General features: G+C 42.5%; 1 protein-coding gene across 3 annotated transcripts; it reads left to right on the top strand.

The window, feature by feature from the left end:
- The first annotated feature begins 1,313 nt into the window (after positions 1–1,313).
- Positions 1,314–16,373, top strand: LOC111958910 (palmitoyltransferase ZDHHC18-A). 3 transcript variants are annotated; one of them, XM_070437264.1, is made up of 9 exons: positions 1,314–1,430; positions 2,848–3,008; positions 3,246–3,395; positions 3,479–3,616; positions 3,743–3,794; positions 4,313–4,415; positions 6,738–6,850; positions 7,276–7,378; positions 14,118–16,373. In XM_070437264.1, exons 1-9 carry the CDS (start codon positions 1,396–1,398, stop codon positions 14,565–14,567), a joined length of 1,305 nt encoding a protein of 434 aa, XP_070293365.1. In that variant the 5' UTR covers positions 1,314–1,395; the 3' UTR covers positions 14,568–16,373. The 3 variants fall into 3 exon arrangements, with proteins under 3 accessions (XP_070293365.1, XP_023836021.1, XP_023836020.1); XM_023980252.2 differs by lacking the exon at positions 1,314–1,430 and adding an exon at positions 1,682–2,460; XM_023980253.2 differs by lacking the exons at positions 1,314–1,430; positions 3,246–3,395 and adding an exon at positions 1,680–2,460.
- The last annotated feature ends 4,062 nt before the right edge of the window (positions 16,374–20,435 follow it).

The following is a 20,435-nucleotide window of genomic DNA, read 5'->3' as shown; positions in this document are numbered from 1 at the left end:
GCTTTAGTAGGACATGTACCCCTCCTCTGTTCCCTAACATGACTGAAGCACCATCGAAACAAAAACCCATACACAGAGTGGGATCCAACTCCAGGGGTTGCAACACTTAAAGTATTTTCCTTTTGGTGACTGGCCCAACGCTACCTTCCGCCCCAACTTAAATCGTTGGTAAAAAGAAAGACGCATTACAGACACCTTCCGCGTCTGCTGTATAGGTTAGGGATCGGCGTCCCGTCAACGGGACAGTTGTAAATCGTGCAGCGCCTTGTGTCAAGAATACAGATTTTAGAGAAACAACAAATGTCGGTACATATAAGTGTCTTTTATCGTCTGAAAGCTTAAATTCTTGTTAATATAACTGCACTGTCCAATTTAGAGTAGCTATTACTGCGGAAAAAAATGCCATGCTATTGTTTGAGGAGAGCTCCTAACAACAAAACACTTTTTTCACTGCGATAGGTTTGATAAATTCACCTCTGAAGGTGAAATACCTACTTACATTCTGAAATCTTGCTCTGATTTATCATCCCAAGGGTCCCAGAGATAACATGAAGTGTAGTTTTGCTAGATAAAATCCTATTTCATATCGTAAAAAGGTCCATTTAGCATGCACGATCGATTTTGTATTTCCACTCGTTCAATTTGCCTAGAAAGGAATCTGTGAAAATCTCACCCTAAACGTTGTTTCAACGAGTCAAATCACGTTCTCATGTATTCCTCAGAGATAGTAGAACGTAACAAGATTTCACTATATCATTAGGGGTGTAGTATATCCTATAGGACACCATATTAGGTCAGAGAGCGACTCCTTCATGGCACGCCGATGACACTGGCGGTCTTCACCTGAACAACTCTAACTTTGTCAAATAAGCACCAATCGGGGTCAAACAAATCTAGCTAGATAGCCAATGAGCTGGGCTTTACGGGAGTATCCGGAAACCCTGTGTCTGTCGCAAAATGTAGGTGCTAACCGTTTGCGACAGCATGCCTTTTCCTTTTGGACAAAAATTCTAAGAATATTCAGAGTTATGAAGTTATGAAAACTGGTTGTTTTGCAAATGTTGAACTTATAATATGGCTACTAATACTGGACAAGCTAAATCAAAGTCGAAGTATACAGATGTGACGATATTCTTGCAGAAAAATGTAACTGTCTCCTTCACGATTTGCCCATATGTAGCTGGGTAACTTCACACTAAATGTCATGGAGAACGCTCATACTTCAAGTTATCCGCCTGAAACTTTGCACATACACTGCTGCCATCTTGTGGACACCATCGGAATTACCAGAGTGATGGCTAGAACTGGGACCTTTCTCTTGCATTTCAAAGATGGTGGTAGAAAAAAAACGTTTTGTTTTTTCTTTGTATTTTCTTCTACCAGATCTATTGTGTTATGTTCTCCTACATTCAATTTACATTTCCACAAACGTAAGTGTTTCCTTTCAAATGGTACCAAGAATATACATATTGTTGCTTCAGGGCCTGAGCTACAGGCAGTTAGATTATGTATGTCATTTTAGGCGAAAATTTAAAAAAAGGGGGCTATCGCTAAGAAGTTTTAATTAAAGGAATTAATTATTATTATGTCCATTCGTCAGGTTAGGACGCCGAGGGATGAGAACACGTTGGTATGTCGGGTATTGGTTTCCCGCAGTTATGTTATTAACGACCGTGAGGGTATGTGTTCGGCAGGCAGATGCAGGAACGCCTCGAAATGCAGGCTGCAGTTGCACAGTATTGAGTTTTTTTGGGCGGAAGGCAAAGATGGCCACACCGCTTGTTGAGCATTTATCTAGTTAGAAAAGAATATAAGCTTGTCGTTAATTGTGAAGCAAAGGACTAAATAGTGGAGTCTGGCAGTCGCATACAACGAACGATTATATATATATATGTATGTGTGTGTGAGAGACACAGAAGCTGTCTAGCTACATTTTGGTGGCGTGTCGATGGCTAGCTAACTAACGTTAGTATGAATGGGAACGCGGTCGCTGTTTTGGCTGCAATGAGCTTGATACTTGGCGAAATAAATTGCTAGAAGAATAGTGATAGTTAGCTAACGTTAACTGGTTTGCTTGCATGATCGCTTAATGATCTCGTAACTAGCAGAAACATTCGATTAACGTTAGATATATACCCAACTTTAGCCAGCCCGGTGGTTAGTATGCTAACGTAAACAACTACTGTAGCTAGCTAACTAACTTAAATTGATCACCGGACCCTATTACATTATGAAAAACTGTGAGTACCAGCAAATTGACCCACGGGTACTTTCAACACCCTCGTCAACGCAACCCTGTACCGAAAATAATGTGCAGAGGTCTCGGAGAAAATGGGAAGTATTTCCAGGGAAAAATCGCTTTTATTGCGATGGACGGATTATTCTGGCCAGACAAAGTGGTATCCTGCCTCTGACACTCGGCCTTATCATTGTCACAAGTGGCCTTTTCTTTGCATTCGAGTAAGTGGCTATGCATCATAATATTGCTTCGCTTTTGTTTAACTTGACGTTACCAGTCTAGACAGCCATCTAACGTCAGTTGCATAGCTAACTAGGTAGTTAACATTTACATTTAAGTCATTTAGCAGACGCTCTTATCCAGAGCGACTGAGTAGGCTTCCTCGGTTATTCAAAGTTTCTGACTAGTTAACTAACAGTGAAGCTCAGGGCCATACATACCTACCTAAAAATCAGTTTTTGCTTTTGTTTATTTTGTCTATTTGAATTGAGCTTGTCTCTGGCTCATGTAGATTTTAGAGTTGTACAGTAGGCCTATTAGAATGGGTGTCTCAACCACTCAAGGCCAGGGACAGACAAGCTCTCATATCCACTCTTGTCCTCTTGCAGTTGCCCATTCCTGGTGACTCACCTGACCGTCTGCATACCTGTGATTGGTGGAGTGTTGTTTGTGTTTGTGGTCACCTCCCTACTGCAGACCAGCTTTACAGACCCTGGAATCCTGCCTAGGACCCTGCCAGATGAGGCTGCAGACATTGAGAAGCAGATAGGTAAGATAGACTTAGGATATAGTGTAACAGACTGGGGTGATGGCTGAAGAGCTAGACCAGCTGGGGTATGTCTGGGGTCAACTGTTTCAGTGGCAGTCATAGTACAGATTAATATCCTTCAGCAGCATGTGTATTCAGTTAAGATTTTGTTTCATATGTGATCTAGTTGATGTCAACAACATGATTGCATTGATGTCAGAGAATCGATCCCTCCCTCTAACCCTCCCCTGATTCAAGACACCTCAGGTTCCTCCACGTACCATCCCCCTCCGCGCACCAAAGAAATCCTCATTAACCAGCAGGTGGTGAAGCTTAAGTATTGCTTCACCTGCAAGATGTTCCGCCCTCCTCGGACCTCACACTGCAGCATGTGTGACAACTGTGTGGGTAAGGACTGTATGGGTAGTGACTGTTGTTCAAAGTGTCCAAATATGCCATATCTCAATTTTTTTTTAATGTTCTGCCCTCAGAGCGGTTCGATCACCATTGCCCGTGGGTGGGGAACTGTGTGGGCAAGCGCAACTACCGCTTCTTCTACAGCTTCATAGTCTCTCTCTCCTTCCACACCTCCTTCATCTTCGGTTGTGTCGTCACACACCTCACGCTACGTATGTATGCTCACTCGCAAACAAACACGAATGCACTATGTTGTTTCCTTCCCTGCTGTTCCGTGACAATATTAACTGTCGAGTGTTCGTATTGGGTTGCTGACTTTTTACCTTCCTGTTTTTCAGGATCCCAAGGAGGGAATGGCTTAGTTCTGGCCTTACAGGAAAATCCTGCCAGATATCCTTTTCACACCAAACATTCTCTCTATCTCATTACAATCCCTGTAGTGGCTTAGATGCCCACACTGCTGCTCTTGCTCTTAGCCCAGAGATAAAAGTTGACAAGGATTTTGTTCCTGGTTCTAAGACTTTGGCCTAAGCCCACTCATTCCTAATAGGATCAGTTCCCTGTAGGCCATTCTTCACACACTGGCAATGGTGTAAGCCTGTGGCTTTTAGACAGATGGCAAAACTTCAGAAGCAGGTGTGCACCCTAATGTTGTCACACTGGCTGGCTAGACACATTATGTGGTTTACAATAGTGGGTTTTGTGATTTCTTCTAAACCCAGAACAGTTAGTAATATGGTATAATTGCAGTTCAGGGAAACCAGTAGTTTGGCCTTCATGGCTATAATATTGTGATTCCCTAAGATTCACACATTAAGGCCTTCTGATGATCATGTAGCTCTTGTTATTGATAGTCATTGTTGATAACCTTTGCTAGTGTATGTTGAAGCCTTGACAATCCCTCTCACTGTGGTTGAACTAGTTATTTGCTTCTTCTCCATTTGGTCTATTCTGGGGCTTTCAGGTTTCCATACATACTTGGTGGCCTTCAACCTCACAACAAATGAAGATGTAAGTACCAACCATAGATCTTGAAAATAGTAGATAGTGATAGCGCTGACATCATCCACGTATTCCTATAGAAAACTCCAGATGGCGTATGAGGCCAGAACTATTTGAATTTGAAGCGCCCCATATTGCTGAATGGCACCAAAAATCGCTAAGGATCATGGTCAACGTAGTTGTTTTCATCCTGCTTGATAGTCAACACGGAGCCTCCTCATAGCCTGCCGGCCTGTGAATGGTCTGTCAGCACGTGGTCCTGTGTGACGACAAATGTAGTAGTCAGACTGGATCCCTATTTAATACAATATCTCGATTTGTAGCGAACTTTAAAATAATTCAGTGGGGATCGAACTTGATCATGCTAAACACATTTTAAAGTCCAAAACTTCTGTCTAAAAAAAGTGTTTGGCCTGTTTTGGCGATGGTAATTTACATAGGTTTTCTATGGAAGACCAGGGCTTTTGGTTGCTACACCGCTAGGTTGCTACTCAGGACAGAACTCATTAATGCATTGGAGAAATTAGAGGCTTCACAAGTAACTGAAGATTAGCTACCTATAATAAACTCAGCAAAAAAAGAAACATCCTCTCACTGTCAACTGGGTTTATTTTCAGCAAACTTATGTGTAAATATTTGTATGAACATAAGATTCAACAACTGAGACACACACTGAACAAGTTCCATAGACATGTGACTAACAGAAATGGAATAATGTGTCCCTGAACAAAGTGTGGGTCAAAATCAAAAGTAACAGTCAGTATCTGGTGTGGCCACCAGCTGCATTAAGTACTGCAGTGCATCTCCTCATGGACTGCACAAGATTTGCCAGTTCTTGCTGTGAGATGTTACCCCACTCTTCCACCACCAAGGCAAGTTCCCGGACATTTCTGAGGGGAATGGCCCTAACCCTCACCCTCCGATCCAACAGGTCCCAGACGTGCTCAATGGGATTGAGATCCGGGCTCTTCGCTGGCCATGGCAGAACACTGACATTCCTGTCTTGCAGGAAATCACGCACAGAACGAGCAGTATGGCTGGTGGCATTGTCATGCTGGAGGGTCATGGCAGGATGAGCCTGAAGGAAGGGTACCAAATGAGGGAGGAGTATGTCTTCCCTGTAACACACAGCGTTGAGATTGCCTGCAATGACAACAAGCTCAGTCCGATGATGCTGTGACGCACCGCCCCAGACCACGGACCCTCCACCTCCAAATCGATCCCACTCCAGAGTACAGGCCTCGGTGTAACGCTCATTCCTTTGACGATAAATGCGAATCCAACCGTCACCCCTGGTGAGACAAAACCGCGACTCGTCGGTGAAGAGCACCTTTTGCCAGTCCTGTCTGGTCCAGTGATGGTGGGTTTGTGCCCTTAGGCGATGTTGTTGCCGGTGATGTCTGGTGAGGACCTGCCTTACAACAGGCCTACAAGCCCTCAGTCCAGCCTCTCTCAGCCTATTGCGGACAGTCTGAGCACTGATGGAGGGATTGTGCGTTCCTAGTGTAACTCGGCAGTTGTTGCCATCCTGTACCTGTCCCGCAGGTGTAATGTTCGAATGTACCTATCCTGTGCAGGTGTTGTTACATGTGGTCTGCCACTGCGAGGACAATCAGCTGTCCGTCCTGTCTCCCTGTAGAGCTGTCTTAGGCGTCTCACAGTACGGACATAGCAATTTATTGCCCTGGCCACATCTGCAGTCTTCATGCCTCCTTGCAGCATGCCTAAGGCACGTTCACGCAGATGAGCAGGTACCCTGGGCATCTTTCTTTTGGTGTTTTTCAAAGTCAGTAGAAAGGCCTCTTTGGTGTCCTAAGTTTTCATAATTGTGACCTTAATTGCCTACCGTCTGTAAGCTGTTAGTGTCCTAACGACCGTTCCACAGGTGCATGTTCATTAATTGTTTATGGTTCATTGAATAAGCATGGGAATTAGTGTTTAAACCCTTTACAATGAAGATCTGTGAAGTTATTTGGATTTTTACTAATTATCTTTGAAAGACAGGGTCCTGAAAAAGGGACATTTATTTTTTTGCTGGTTTTATATTTTGTTTAGTACTCTACACATACTTTCTTTTGAGGATTGTTTCTAAAATGTTATTGAACAGATGGTGAGAGAGACAGAGGTCGAAGATAAGAGTAGTTGGGTGAAAGGGCAGGTGGACAGATTTCAACCTATTCAGGCACGGTAGACATTGTGCCGAAGGAAGCGGTATTCCTGCTAGACCACCAAGGCCGCACTACACATCCTAATCACCTAAATATACAGTACTTGAATGTTTGATCCTGTTTGGTCTCCAGACTGCTTCTTAACTTTGTCTTTCCTGTGCAGATAAAAGGCTCCTGGTCGAGTAAAAGAGGTGCAGAGGACTCTGGGAATCCCTACACTTACGACAACATCTTTACCAACTTCTGTGCAACGCTGTGTGGGCCCATGCCCCCCAGGTCAGTATGTATGGCTAAACCCCCACATCAATCAAAGTTGCTACTGTCAAATGAAATGTATCTCAGTTCACCCTTCGTTAAACTTGGCTCCCAACTTTGGGCTCCCACGTGGCGCAGCGATCTAAGGCACTGCATCTCAGTGCAAAAGGCATCACTACAGTCCCTGGTTTGAATCCAGGCTGTATTACATCCGGCTGTGATTGGGAGTCACATAGGGCAGCGCACAATCGGCCCAGCGTCGTCCAGGTTTGGCCGGGGTAGGCCGTCATTGTAAAAAATAATTTGTTCTTAACTGACTTGCCTTGTTAAATAAAAAATAAATAAGTACCTCAAGGATACAACTTGCAATCAATGAAATGTCCTCTTGGGTATGGAAATTGTCTATGTATCTTTCTAACATTCTCTTTTCCTCTCATGTCTTTCAGTCTAATTGACAGAAGAGGCTTTTTGCCCCCTGAAGACATTCCACCTGCTGTTGCAGTGGACATGGGGCGGCCCCCTTTCCTGGCCAAGAATGACACAAACATGGTAGGGCCACCATCTAGTGGCTACATGTCCTGACCGTGCTGTAGTTCAAAAGTCTTCACCTTGACCCTTGGAGAATCTCAATTGTATACTCCTCGTGTCCTCTCACCTTCTTCAGGAGAGTGGACTCGAGGAGTATGCATTTGAGATTCTGCCCCTGTGCCTGTCCTGCATGAGCCCACTATATTCCCTTCAGACCCCCCCCCCCTTCTCCAAATGTACTTACCATAGTATGTTACATATTGTGTCATAAGAGGGAGGATGGTGCACATTCTATTCTTATAATGCACATTAGGGATAGGACACTGCATCCATGAACATTACGTCTTGCTTTTAGTGTTTTTTTTTTTTACCTGATTTTTAAATAATTGGTATTTGCCTGAATCGGAACTACCTCTTAGCTGTACCCCTATGTTTTTTGTTGTTGCAAGTTTGTATAGTTGAACGGTTTCCACACTCGTGTTTATTGCACCTGTGTGGACCAGGCTATAAGTGTAGATATCCACAATGGAAATTAAATGGCTGAGGTTTGTAGAAGCTAATTTCTTGCAACAGAGATGCTTTCAGAAAACGGTTGAAAGTTTAGGTTTACATGGGTGAACTCTGGGTTTACATAGATGTTTTTTTATTTTATTATTAAGTACTTTATCACCAGTCATATTGTGTTCACTTACAGGCAGGTCTTTGAAAATTCAAGTCACTTTATATTGTTGCATTATGTTCATCTAATTTGTCTTGATTATTTATTTTATTTAACCTTTATTTTACTAAGCAAGTCAGTTAAGAACAAATTCTTATTTACAATGATGGCCTACCCCGGCCAAATCCTAGCCCGGATGATGCTGGGCCAATTGTGCGCCTCCCTATGGGACTCCCAGTCACGGCTGGTTGTGATACAGCCTGGAATCGAACCAGGGTCTGTAGTGACGCCTCTAGCACTGAGATGCAGTGCCTTAGACCGCTGCACCTCTTAGGAGCAGCGATATTGTTTGGACTCCCAAAACAATATTTGGGGTGTCCAATCAACTCATCTTTTGACCAATTGGTAAAATAACAAATGGTCCAAACCTTATGCCTCTATCATAATTCGTTCAAAATGTATTGGAGTTTTCACTCTGTAGGATAGTCAAAATTAGGGGGACTAAATCAGTAGAGTCCAGAGAATTATTTTTCTTCTCTAAAATAGTGCTGTGGCAGTGATGAAATTGTCAGCTGGTGATTGTCATGCAAATAACTGCCAGTTTTACTGTAATTGACCATTTAATTAACATCAACACTTTTAGTGTCTCCTGGCTTCCACGCATAGTCTACAAGCAACTGATGCAGACTCATGGAACATCTACATTTTAAAAAGTCTAATAAATTCATAACCTACACCAGCGCAATAAATCCATTATTTATCTTAGGCTACATTTTCTTCAGACCTGTCTATTTCAGAAAAACAGAATGGCATATTCTGAATTGTCCTCAACTTGGGCTATGCTATATGGCTGTGGGCTACACTAGTTCATTTAGCAGACTCGATTTCCTTAGAATTCTGTGGCATTATTTTATAGTATGAAGAATACAATTGAACATAACTGAATATAATTGAAAGGATATTTCGAGGGAGTGCGCTTATGTGGCTATTCTGTGTTGAGCAGTTAACAAAGAAACAGGTCCTCCTATATGCTTAATTTACAGTTATTCATGCAACTTTAGTTGCGATCCCTGGTGAGTGCGTACTGTGCATATTCACTATTTATCCTTGTTGGGTCAGTGCTACTTTAATGTTATGGCTATGCAATCTACTCATCAACCTATTATTTGTAATGTATCTTACATAAGTCTGCAAATGCGATGATGCATGGAATGCTTTATTATGAAGGTGCATTTTTTTAAGGTGAAAATTAGCTTCCTCATACTCACGTGCCGCCTATGTACGCTAGGTTGTGTGCTTAATTTTAAGAATTGAGCAATAAATATAGCCCCACAAGAAGCTGGGATCCTCTTTCAAATAGGGGACGGTCATAACTCTTATAAGAACACGTTTCACTGTGCTCTCTAACCGTGTTCCAGGGGTCCTAGGCCTGTAGTTTACGTTTGGAGTTATTCGACCACTTTAGTTAAAAATCATATCAAAACATATAGGCCTATGGGCTAGGCTACATGATGTGTGTGACTGATTTGAAAAAGTTGCTGTTTCTTGCCTTACTGCACATGCTGGGCATCATTCACAAGTGATAATATTGTCACTCATCAGACTATTCTTAATTTAATCTTGTCTTTACATATTGTTAGGTTCTAAATGAACCTAGTATAACTCAGACGATTAGTAAAGCTTAAACCAAGTTTATTCACCCATTGGGTCATACAGCTGCATAAGACAAAATATATATTCACACAAGCACTGATATTGAACACTTTCTCCTATACTGAGTTTCCTCCTACACATCTGAACAGCCAATGCATCTCTGTTGCTAGACAGAACCTTAGTGATATCTGTTCTTCTTCACCTCATTTGACCTGGCTTCGACCCCAAATTGCTCACTCCTCCCCAACTCACGGCTATCATATTGACTTCACAGTACCAGACTGTGTCTCTTCTCCCATAGGATCCCTGATGGCTAACAATAACATAGGACAGATTGTAAACATTATACATTCCCCTCTCTCCCTCAGTGACATGAATAAGTATATTTCATATTTTCAGAACCCAACAATATACTAACTAATACGTGTGAAATTAGTTCTGATTTAGAATGGACCATTATCATGCACCTGTTGGAACAGTGGCAAGAAAAAATATTTGAACCCTTTGGAATTACCTGGATTTCTGCATAGAAGATCAAATTTTATGACCAGTTTAAGTCACAACAATAGACAAACACATTCTGCTTAATCTAATAACACACAAACAATTATACGTTTTCATGTCTTTATTGAACACACCGTGTAAACATTCACAGTGTAGGGTGGATAAATTACGTGAACCCTTGGTTGACCCTCCTTTGGCAGCAATAACCTCAACCAAACGTTTTCTGTGGTTGCGGATCAGACCTGCACAACGGTCAGGAGGAATTTTGGACCATTCCTCTTTTAATAGCCTACCAAATTCGCTAATGGCCAGGTACACAGCGATCTATTGTCCCTCTAATCTCTAGTGAACGATTCGGAACATGAAAAATCATATTTGTCTTGGTAAAATTGATTTTATAACATAATGAAGTGAAATGTCATAACCAAAGTGTGTTTTCACCCCCTGAATTATATATTTTTATCCTATAATATGAAGCATTGTAGAGGCATAATTATAAAGTGTTCCCATCTTATACTCTTGTGAATTCAATGGTTTTTACTAGATTACTTGTAGTTTTTCATGTTGTCTGTCTGTAATTTTTGTAATGACTTGGTGCTGCCTATCTTGGCCAGGACGCTCTTGAAAAATAGATTTTAAATCTCAATGAGCCCTTCCTGGTTAAATAAATAAATCTTAAATATTTATTTTTAAGGTTGGCCTCTAAGTTTCCTTCATCTTGGCTTAGTAATGATCTTTACCTGTTTTTATTAAATGATTTTCTGTTTTTAATCTTTCGGTAACTCCATATTACCATCAGTTTATCCTGCAGTCCTGAGGCCTTTTTTCCCTTAGTAGCTTTTTACAATTTGAGTGATTCTCCTTTTTATACCAGAACTAAACTGACAATCTCTGTGCTCCACAGTGTGTAACACTTTTAACTCCCAGTTTTGTGATGTGTTCCTCCCACCCCACTATAGGAGGAGAATTGTCAGGGTTTTGCTCTGTCCTGCACAGCCTGAAGGGTAACTTCCTCATGTAGAGGGTCGATGGTAAGAGTAGGGCTCAAGCTCCAACCCATCACCACACGTTTATTTTTGCTGTTATCTGTTCAGTTTGCATGTTTATCATGTGTGGCTGCTATCATAAGTAACTGTGAAATGACATCACAATTTGTGAGAAATATATGTTGGGATACTGGCTTATCACCCATCCAATTGTAGGGTTTTAATTTCCGTTAGTACATTGTATTCATTACTCAGTAGAACAAGTGTCACTGACTCACTAGGGCAAGTGGAAAGGTGTTGTGAATTGAGCCATAGTATGTTGTGGGGCATCATGATGTGCCTTACCTCTGGAACTGCATGCCACTCTGCCACTATTTGAGCCATAACTTATCCTTCATCTCCCTCTTCATTAATCCCTATTTTTCTCTCAGCCCTTTCTAGGCATGTGGATGTCATGTTGATGACTTGATGTAGAACACACAGCTTAGAACAACTGTAGCATCATATTCTCAAACTTGGGCTATTCCTATTATCAATCATTGTCTCTTATGCCCTGGGGCAGCTGAGCACATGTGGTGAGGTCAGAGGTTACGGTAGCCTTAATCCTAAACATTCATCTGTTGTTTGTCTCTTATCCAATTTGATAAGGAAATGTACTTACCCATATGCAATTGGGGGAGGAAAGTATCATATAACCCAGTGTAATGAGGATATGGCACGATGGTTTACTGACAAACACACCCTATTCAAAAGTACAGTAAATAAGATTGTATTTATTCACTAGGAGTGGTGTCACTGGAAGCATAATACACTGTTCCAAAAAATAAAGGGAACACTAAAATAACACATCCTAGATCTGAATGAATGAAATATTCTTATTAAATACTTTTTTCTTTACATAGTTGAATGTGCTGACAACAAAATCACACAGAAATTATCAATGGAAATCAAATTTATCAACCCATGGAGGTCTGGATTTGGAGTCACACTCAAAATTAAAGTGGAAAACCACACTACATCAAAGTTGGATCAGCCTGTAATGTCCTTAAAACAAGTCAAACCTCAGTAGTGTGTGTGGCCTCCACGTGCCTGTATGACCTCCCTACAACGCCTGGGCATGCTCCTGGTGAGGTGGCGGATGGTCTCCTGAGGGATCTCCTCCCAGACCTGGACTAAAGCATCCGCCAACTCCTGGACAGTCTGTGGTGCAACGTGCGTTGGTGGATGGAGCGAGACATGATGTCCCAGATGTGCTCAATTGGATTCAGGTCTGGGAACGGGGGGGCCAGTCCATAGCATCAATGCCTTCCTCTTGCAGGAACTGCTGACACACTCCAGCCACATGAGGTCTAGCATTGTCTTGCATTAGAGGGAACCCAGGGCCAACCGCACCAGCATATGGTCTCACAAGGGTCTGAGGATCTCATCTCGGTACCTAATGGCAGTCAGGCTACCTCGGCAAGCACATGGAGGGCTGTGCGCCCCCCCAAAGAAATGCCACCCCACACCATGACTGACCCACCGCCAAACCGGTCATGCTGGAGGATGTTACAGGCAGCAGAACGTTCTCCACGGCGTCTCCAGACTCTGTCACGTCTGTCACATGTGCTCAGTGTGAACCTGCTTTCATCTGTGAAGAGCACAGGGCGCCAGTGGCAAATTTGCCAATCTTGGTGTTCTCTGGCAAATGCCAAACGTCCTGCACGGTGTTGGGCTGTAAGCACAACCCCCACCTGTGGACGTCGGCGCCTCATACCACCCTCATGGAGTCTGTTTCTGACCGTTTGAGCAGACATGCACATTTGTGGCCTGCTGGAGGTCATTTTGCAGGGCTCTGGCAGTGCTCCTCCTGCTCCTTCTTGCACAAAGGCGGAGGTAGTGGTCCTGCTGCTGGGTTGTTGCCCTCCTACGGCCTCCTCCACGTCTCCTGATGTACTGGCCTGTCTCCTGGTAGCGCCTCCATGCTCTGGACACTACGCTGACAGACACAGCAAACCTTCTTGCCACAGCTCGCATTGATGTGCCATCCTGGATGAGCTGCACTACCTGAGCCACTTGTGTGGGTTGTAGACTCCGTCTCATGCTACCACTAGAGTGAAAGCACCGCCCGCATTCAAAAGTGACCAAAACATCAGCCAGGAAGCATACATAGGAACTGAGAAGTGGTCTGTGGTCACCAGCTGCAGAACCACTCCTTTATTGGGGGTGTCTTGCTAATTGCCTATAATTTCCACCTGTTGTCTATTCCATTTGCACAACAGCATGTGAAATTTATTGTCAATCAGTGTTGCTTCCTAAGTGGACAGTTTGATTTCACAGAAGTGTGATTGACTTGGAGTTACATTGTGTTGTTCAAGTGTTCCCTTTATTTTTTTGAGCAGTGTACAATGGACAGGATAAACTTCATGTCACAGCAGCCAAACTAAAGTAGCCTTACTGTAACTCATGTTTCTCGAATTACATTCTACCCCCTACTACTACAGTATTGCCTTCCTTGCTGTTGCATATAATGGATACTTTCCCTGGTATAAACGAGCCCATCTTGTCAACCCCGGTGACCCAAGGGGAACCATACACTTTGTCCTGTCCTACATATCCCCTCACTCCCCTATCAGGAAGGAAGGGAAGCTTCCCCAAGCTTTGTATCTAATCGTCTCTTTCGCCTTTGTTCCTCCCTGTCCTGTGCTAACAGGATTGTCACCAACAACTCACTCTTTCTCCACAATGCCATGCTGTCGCACCTAACCTGGTTATTGCTCTTACGTTAATCTCACTGTGCCGCTCCAAACTAATGCTTGTTTTCAGCTCCTGTGCTTTTCCCTTCATTAACCATGTTCTGCCATATCATTGTCTGTCTCTCACTTCTTCATATCCCTTTGTCTTTTTCCTTCTCTTACGTTTCCTTTTCTCACTTTTCCCTTTTTCTTGACTTCTCTGCCTTCCTCCTTTCTTCACACAGTGCACTCAGAGAACTAAGGACCTTCTGGAGAGGGTGTTCCGCTCTCCTGAACTCCAGGGCCTCTGGCCCCTTGGCACCCCCGAGACTGCCCCTGGCCAGGAGTTGAGAGCCAGACCAGAGTCCAGGTCCCCAGCCCCCTCATCCTCCACTGGGCCTCCCCCCTCGAGCTGCTCAGGGTCTGCTGATGGGTGTCTCCTCAACGGCTGTTCTGGGTACGCCAATGGGTTTCCCCCCACGGGCTGCTCTGGTTCTGCCAATGGGCATCCCCCCACAGGGTGCTCAGGGCGCCAGGCCCCGTCCATGGAATGTCCCCCTGTGAACAGCAGCAAGAGACCCTCGCTGCACTCCAACAACCCGGCCTTCCGCCTGGCCAGTCCCTCTCCCTCCTTCACCCACAATACCATCATCCTGGGAGACGCTCCTGATATGGGCTTCATCCCACTGCACTGAGCAGACTCAGTGGCTCCAGTAGGACTGCTTCAGAGAACATTCCCCTTCCACACAGCTCCCTGAAACTCATTAGTGGCTAAACTGCCATTAACCTTTTGTAAGGGCTTTTTTTTTAACCATGAACTTTTTCATGGAACGTACTGCTTCTTCTGAACTCAGGACTTAAGCCAGTTTTTTCCCCTGTCCTGTTGGTGATGAATTAGCTGGTAAACATTATTTCATAGAATGTTTTATTCCTCAAAGGAAAGATCTCCTACTGGCAGCAAGTTAAACTTGGTAACACTGACAAGCACAGATTTTATACACGTTTTATACACACTGATTCATAGAACATTTGTTTCACAAAGCTTCAAGCCATATGTACTCACTTGGCTGGTGTTCCAGTATAGTAACTAAGTAAGCAGCCTCTTTGCCTTTTATGTACTCTGTTGTATTACCTCTTATGCAAATCATTCATACACTTATGACAGAATAGGGGTGTGTGAGAGGGCTTTTGTTAGTGGATAAGTAGGTTGTGGTCTACCTGGCTTCCTATGCTCTTGGTCTTAGCTGTAGTGAAAACACCCAAGGTCTCCCAGTGTGAAAGGGCTCTTTGAAGTTCCACTCCCTCGTTCTACTCTACTGGCTTTTGGATCGGCCATGTTGTGGATATTGTTACGTATGTTTAGTCCTTGGCTGCAGTTGAGACTGACTCATTTTGATTGGATGAGACGAGCTATTGTCTGTAGTGGGCTGTTTCCCAAGGTTGCTGATGACTGACATCGTAATCTGTTGGACCTGTTGGACCTTTTGTTGTTGTTTATTTTCTTCTACTTAGGCTCAAAGTGTTCAGATTGATTGTTGGATTTAAATTCAGACTTGTTTTTGTATATTTATTTCTCACTGTGTTTAAGAGAGAGTGTGTAAATGTGATAGTGAATGTATTCTGTGTTTGAACTGACTGGTACTAGACTTTGACTGTCCAAGCTAAATGAACATGTGCTTTAGGGAAAGAGTTCATCGTGAGCTTGCATTTTGATTGTCCTTTATTATTCTAATTTAAGCACTGATCCAAATACAGATCCACTACTGCCTGCTGAGTTTCTGGTGTTTTGGAGGCCTGGTTAATACATTTTGACACAATGTTAACTGTTCAATTAACTTGCTAAGGATATTGAAATGTGACGCCTGGTTCCCTCTTTTTCCTTGTGTATTTTTACTGTAATGGCACATGTTTTTTCGTAGAGAAGTAAGGTACAGATTAATAATGTGATATGTAACGGTTTACACCATGTTTGAAGCACAGAACATCTAGAAGTGTAAGATGATACCGCTTGCAGGCAATGCCTTGAAGTGAACTTTGCCTGTGCTGCTAATGGCATGAAACCATATATCCCTTGGACTGGTTGTTTATCATAGACTACTAATCTGTAACGTGACATTACACTGAAGGTAATGCCGTTGGCCACAAGGGGGCGTTATTTTCTTCCACAACACCTTTATTATGTTCTAGGTACCTTTTTTATAGACTAGAGCAATTGGGGTAGGTCCATTGATGCCTACTTTTCCTTCAATATAGTTAAATGAACTGTGCGTAGTTGTGGAGGACCGCTGTGTGGTAGTCAACCATTTGTGTATTCGTACATTTGAAACCTTATAACTAGGTCGGTTGGATCAAAGATGTTCAGCGCTCCTACAACTGTTATGACTATAAGCTGTGCTTGTACTATTATGGGCTGTTTGATTTGGTTTTGTAGCCTGTAGATCATTTCTGTGAGGATTAAACGGAGGAACTGTACCATTGTTCATTAAAAGTCATTAGCTTTCTACTCTGTCTGTTTTTTCCCCTGCCTCAGGAGTCTAGTTCAGATTGTTTTCCACTTCAGTTGTCGTTTGAGAGGTTTTGCAGTAGCAACACTGACATGACAATTCTACTCAGTGGAGGCTGGTGCGAGGCGCGATAGGAGGACAGGCTCATTGTAATGGCTGGAATGGAATGGTATGAAACGCATCAAATGTATGGAAACCACGTTTGACTTCATTCTTTTTATTCCATTCAAGCTGTTACAATGAGCTTGTTGTCCTATAGCTCCTCCCACCAGCCTCCACTGTTTCTACTGTACACCCAGGCTTTCTATGAGCACACAGAATCTCTGACCAATTGGGTCAGATCACAATGCTCCCAAACTGGCACATGGCCACTTTTAATTAAATAATCGGAGGGTTCCCTCTTATGAAGTACACACAATGAGAAAGTGTATGATAACCACATGTGCTTGCTTGGGGAACATCCAATAATGAAAAGGGTCTTGTGCATCTGTGATACCCTGGCCTGACCACAGACTACCAAGTCTCCTGGCAGAGTTTGTGGGTGTATGTTTATGAAACGGGTACAAAGAGATATATATATATATATATATACAGTTGAAGTTCGAAGTTACCATACACCTTTTGACACAAATGTCAATTAGCCTATCAGAAGCTTCTAAAGCCATGACATTTTCTGCAATTTTCCAAGTTGTTTAAAGGCACAGTCAACTTAGTATATGTAAACTTCTGTGACGCTCTCTCCGAGCAGTTTTGTGCTGTTTGTTGAATAAACTAATCTCTTATCCTCCCATACATTTTTGCCATGCCATTATACAGTGCCTTCAGAAAGTATTCATAGCCCTGGACTTTTTCCACCTTTTGATGTTGAGATTTGTTGTCACTGGCCTACACACAGTACCCCATTATGTAAAACTGGAATTATGTTTTTCAAAATGTTCACAAATGAATTAAATATAAAAGCTGAAATGTCTTGAGTCAATAAGTATTCAACCCCTTTATGGCAAGCCTAAATAAGTTTAGGAGTAAAGTCACAAGTTGCTTAGACTCTGTGCAATAATAGTGTTTAACATGACTTTTGAATGACTACCTCATCTCTGTACCACGCACATACAATTATCTGTAAGGTCCCTCAGTGGAGCAGTGAATTTCAAACAGATTTGACCATGGTTGTTTTCCAATGCCTTGCAAAGAAGGCCACCTATTTTTTTATTTTACCTTTATTTAACTAGGCAAGTCAGTTAAGAACAAATTCTTATTTTCAATGACGGCCTAGGAACAGTGGGTTAACTGCCTGTTCAGGGGCAGAACGACAGATTTGTACCTTGTCAGCTCGGAGATTTGAACTTGCAACCTTTCAGTTACTAGTCCAACGCTCTAACCACTAGGCTACCCTGCTGCCCCTATTGCTAGATTGATTAAAAAAAATACCTTGAATATCCCTTTAGACCATGGGGAAGTTATTAATTACACTGGATGGTGAATCAATACAGCCAGTCGCTACAAAGATACAGGCGTCCTTCCTAACTCAGTTGCTGGAGAGGAAGGATACTGACTTTAAAACAGAGTTTAATGGCTGTGATAGAAAACAGAGCGGTTGTTACTCCACAATACTAACTTAATTGACAGAGTGAAAAGAAGGAAGCCTGTACAGATTAAAAATATTCCAAAACATGCATCCTGTTTGCAACAAGGCACTAAAGTAATACTGCAAAAAATGTGGCAAAGAAATTCACTTTTTTTTGTACTGAATACAAAGGGGCAAATCCAATACAACGCATTACTGAGTACCACTCTTCATATTTTCAAGGTTTTTTTCAAGATAAAAAAGAAATGGAATGGAGCTAAGCACAGGCAAAATCCTAGGGGAAAACCTGGTTCAGACTGCTTTCCACCAGACACTGGGAGATGAATTCACCATTCAGCAGGATAGTAACCTAAAACACAAGGCCAAATGTGGAAAGCTCTTAGAGACTCAAACAGAAAGACTCACAGATTGTCTACAAAGTATTGACTCAGGGGTGTGAATACTTATGTAAATGAGATTGTTCTGTATTTCAATACATTTGCAAACATTTCTAAAAACATTTGTCATTATGGGGTATTGTGTGTAGATGGGTGAGATTTTTTTTAAAATGTAATCCATTTTGAATTCAGGCTGTGAATGTGGAATAAGTCAAGGGGTATGGAAACTTTTAATACTGTATTTCCTGTATTATATTATTTAAGAGGCTGTAAGTAAGAGCCTGTATTATAGGTACTGTGTGTGTCCTTTTCCCGAGTGATTCTGCATATACACACAAAAGAGAAACTGGAGCATGAACAAACAACTCTTAGACTAGTTATTATTACATACCTCCCTCTAAAACTGTATGTTGTATCTCATCCCACATCAAAGGCCTTCTCACTGCAGCATGTCAATGTTATAAATACATATCCTATCCTAACTTCAAACGGCTGGTCAGAAATCAAGTAGATGTGCCTCACAAAATGAGGAAGCCATGGCATCAGCGTTTCAGCATGTTACATTTTGACCGTAATCTACTTTAAAACAGATTTTGTCATTTCGTTGTTCTATTTTGCTAATATTTACCACCCTCACTATTAAACAGAATCAGAGTAACACCTAGTTGTGCCATTGTGGATATGCCAAGTCATACTGTAGCTGACATCTGGACCAGACCATAAACAGTTAACCAGTAGATGACTTGTTTCATTGCTTTTTATGTGTAACCTTCATTTAACTAGGCAAGATAGTTAAGAACAAATTCTTATTTACAATGACGGCCAAACTCGGACGACGCTGGGCCAATTGTGCACCGCCCTATGGGACTCTCAATCACGGCCGGATGTGATGCAGCCTGGATTTATAGCTGACTCGGTTTGGATGGCGAGGCTGAGGCGTACTATCATACATGTTAACCCCAAATATTTTATGGGACAGAGGCCAACTCAGGCCAACCAGAGTATTAGGGGTGCATGGCCTGCCTTACCACTGAAGGTTGAGCAGGAGGGCATGTTTGGAGCTGAGGGAGGGCACATGGGGACGTAAGGAGTGAGCAGATCAGAAAGAAGGGGCAGCATTTACAAGTAGGTGTCCAGGCCAATGATAGGGGTGAGAAACAGATGCGTCTAATGTGTTTCAGATGAACTGATCCACCTCCAGGGCTCAGAGGAATGTAGGCTTGGGAGATATACTGACGGTACGATTTTCAATGCGTTTGAGTTAAATATAACTAGAAGAAATCTAAGATGTGTACAATAATTTATATCCAGTCAGGGCTCCAGCTATGCATTTGTTTTGGCAACTTGCTAGCTAAGTGGCTAGATGTCAAGATCAAGCTCCTTTGTTACAGTGGAGACATTTAATACTTTCCTGGATTAAGATAGTTTTTTTGTATATACAGTGAGGAGAACAAGTATTTGAGACACTGCCGATTTTGCATGTTTTCCTACTTACAAAGCATGTAGAGGTCTGTAATTTTTATCATAGGTACACTTCAACTGTGAGAGACGGAATCTAAATCTGAATCTAAAAAATCCAGAAAATCACATTGTATGATTTTTAAGTAATTAATTTCCATTTTATTGCATGACATAAGTATTTGATCACCTACCAACCAGTAAGAATTCCGGCTCTCACAGACCTGTTAGTTTTTTTTTAAGAAGCCCTCCTGTTCTCCACTCATTACCTGTATTAAATATGGAAATCTTGATACCACCCAACCCTATGGGTGGCAGGTAGCCTAGCGGTTAAGAGTATTGGGTCAGTAACCGAAAGGTCGCTGATTCGAATCCCTGAGCCAACCAGGGGAAAATCTGCCGATTTTCCCTTGAGCAAGGTACTTAAGCCTAATTGCTCCTGTAATTCGCTCTGGATAAGAGTGTCTGCTAAATGACTAAAATGTAAAAATGTAGAGGAATTGATGGCAGGGTTTATGCTTGCTCGACAACTGGCCCTGTTTTTGATGGGTCTGCATGTGAGACTTCTGACTGCAGTATAATAATTTGGCAACAGCATTGTCTTCAGTAGGCTGGGAATGGGAGTGTTTTGAAATAGAG

The sequence above is a fragment of the Salvelinus sp. IW2-2015 genome, linkage group LG35, assembly GCF_002910315.2.
Source record: "Salvelinus sp. IW2-2015 linkage group LG35, ASM291031v2, whole genome shotgun sequence".
Taxonomy (NCBI): Eukaryota; Metazoa; Chordata; class Actinopteri; order Salmoniformes; family Salmonidae; genus Salvelinus; species Salvelinus sp. IW2-2015.
Note: the sequence above shows the minus strand (reverse complement) of the source record. Positions and strands in the feature narration are given on the sequence as shown.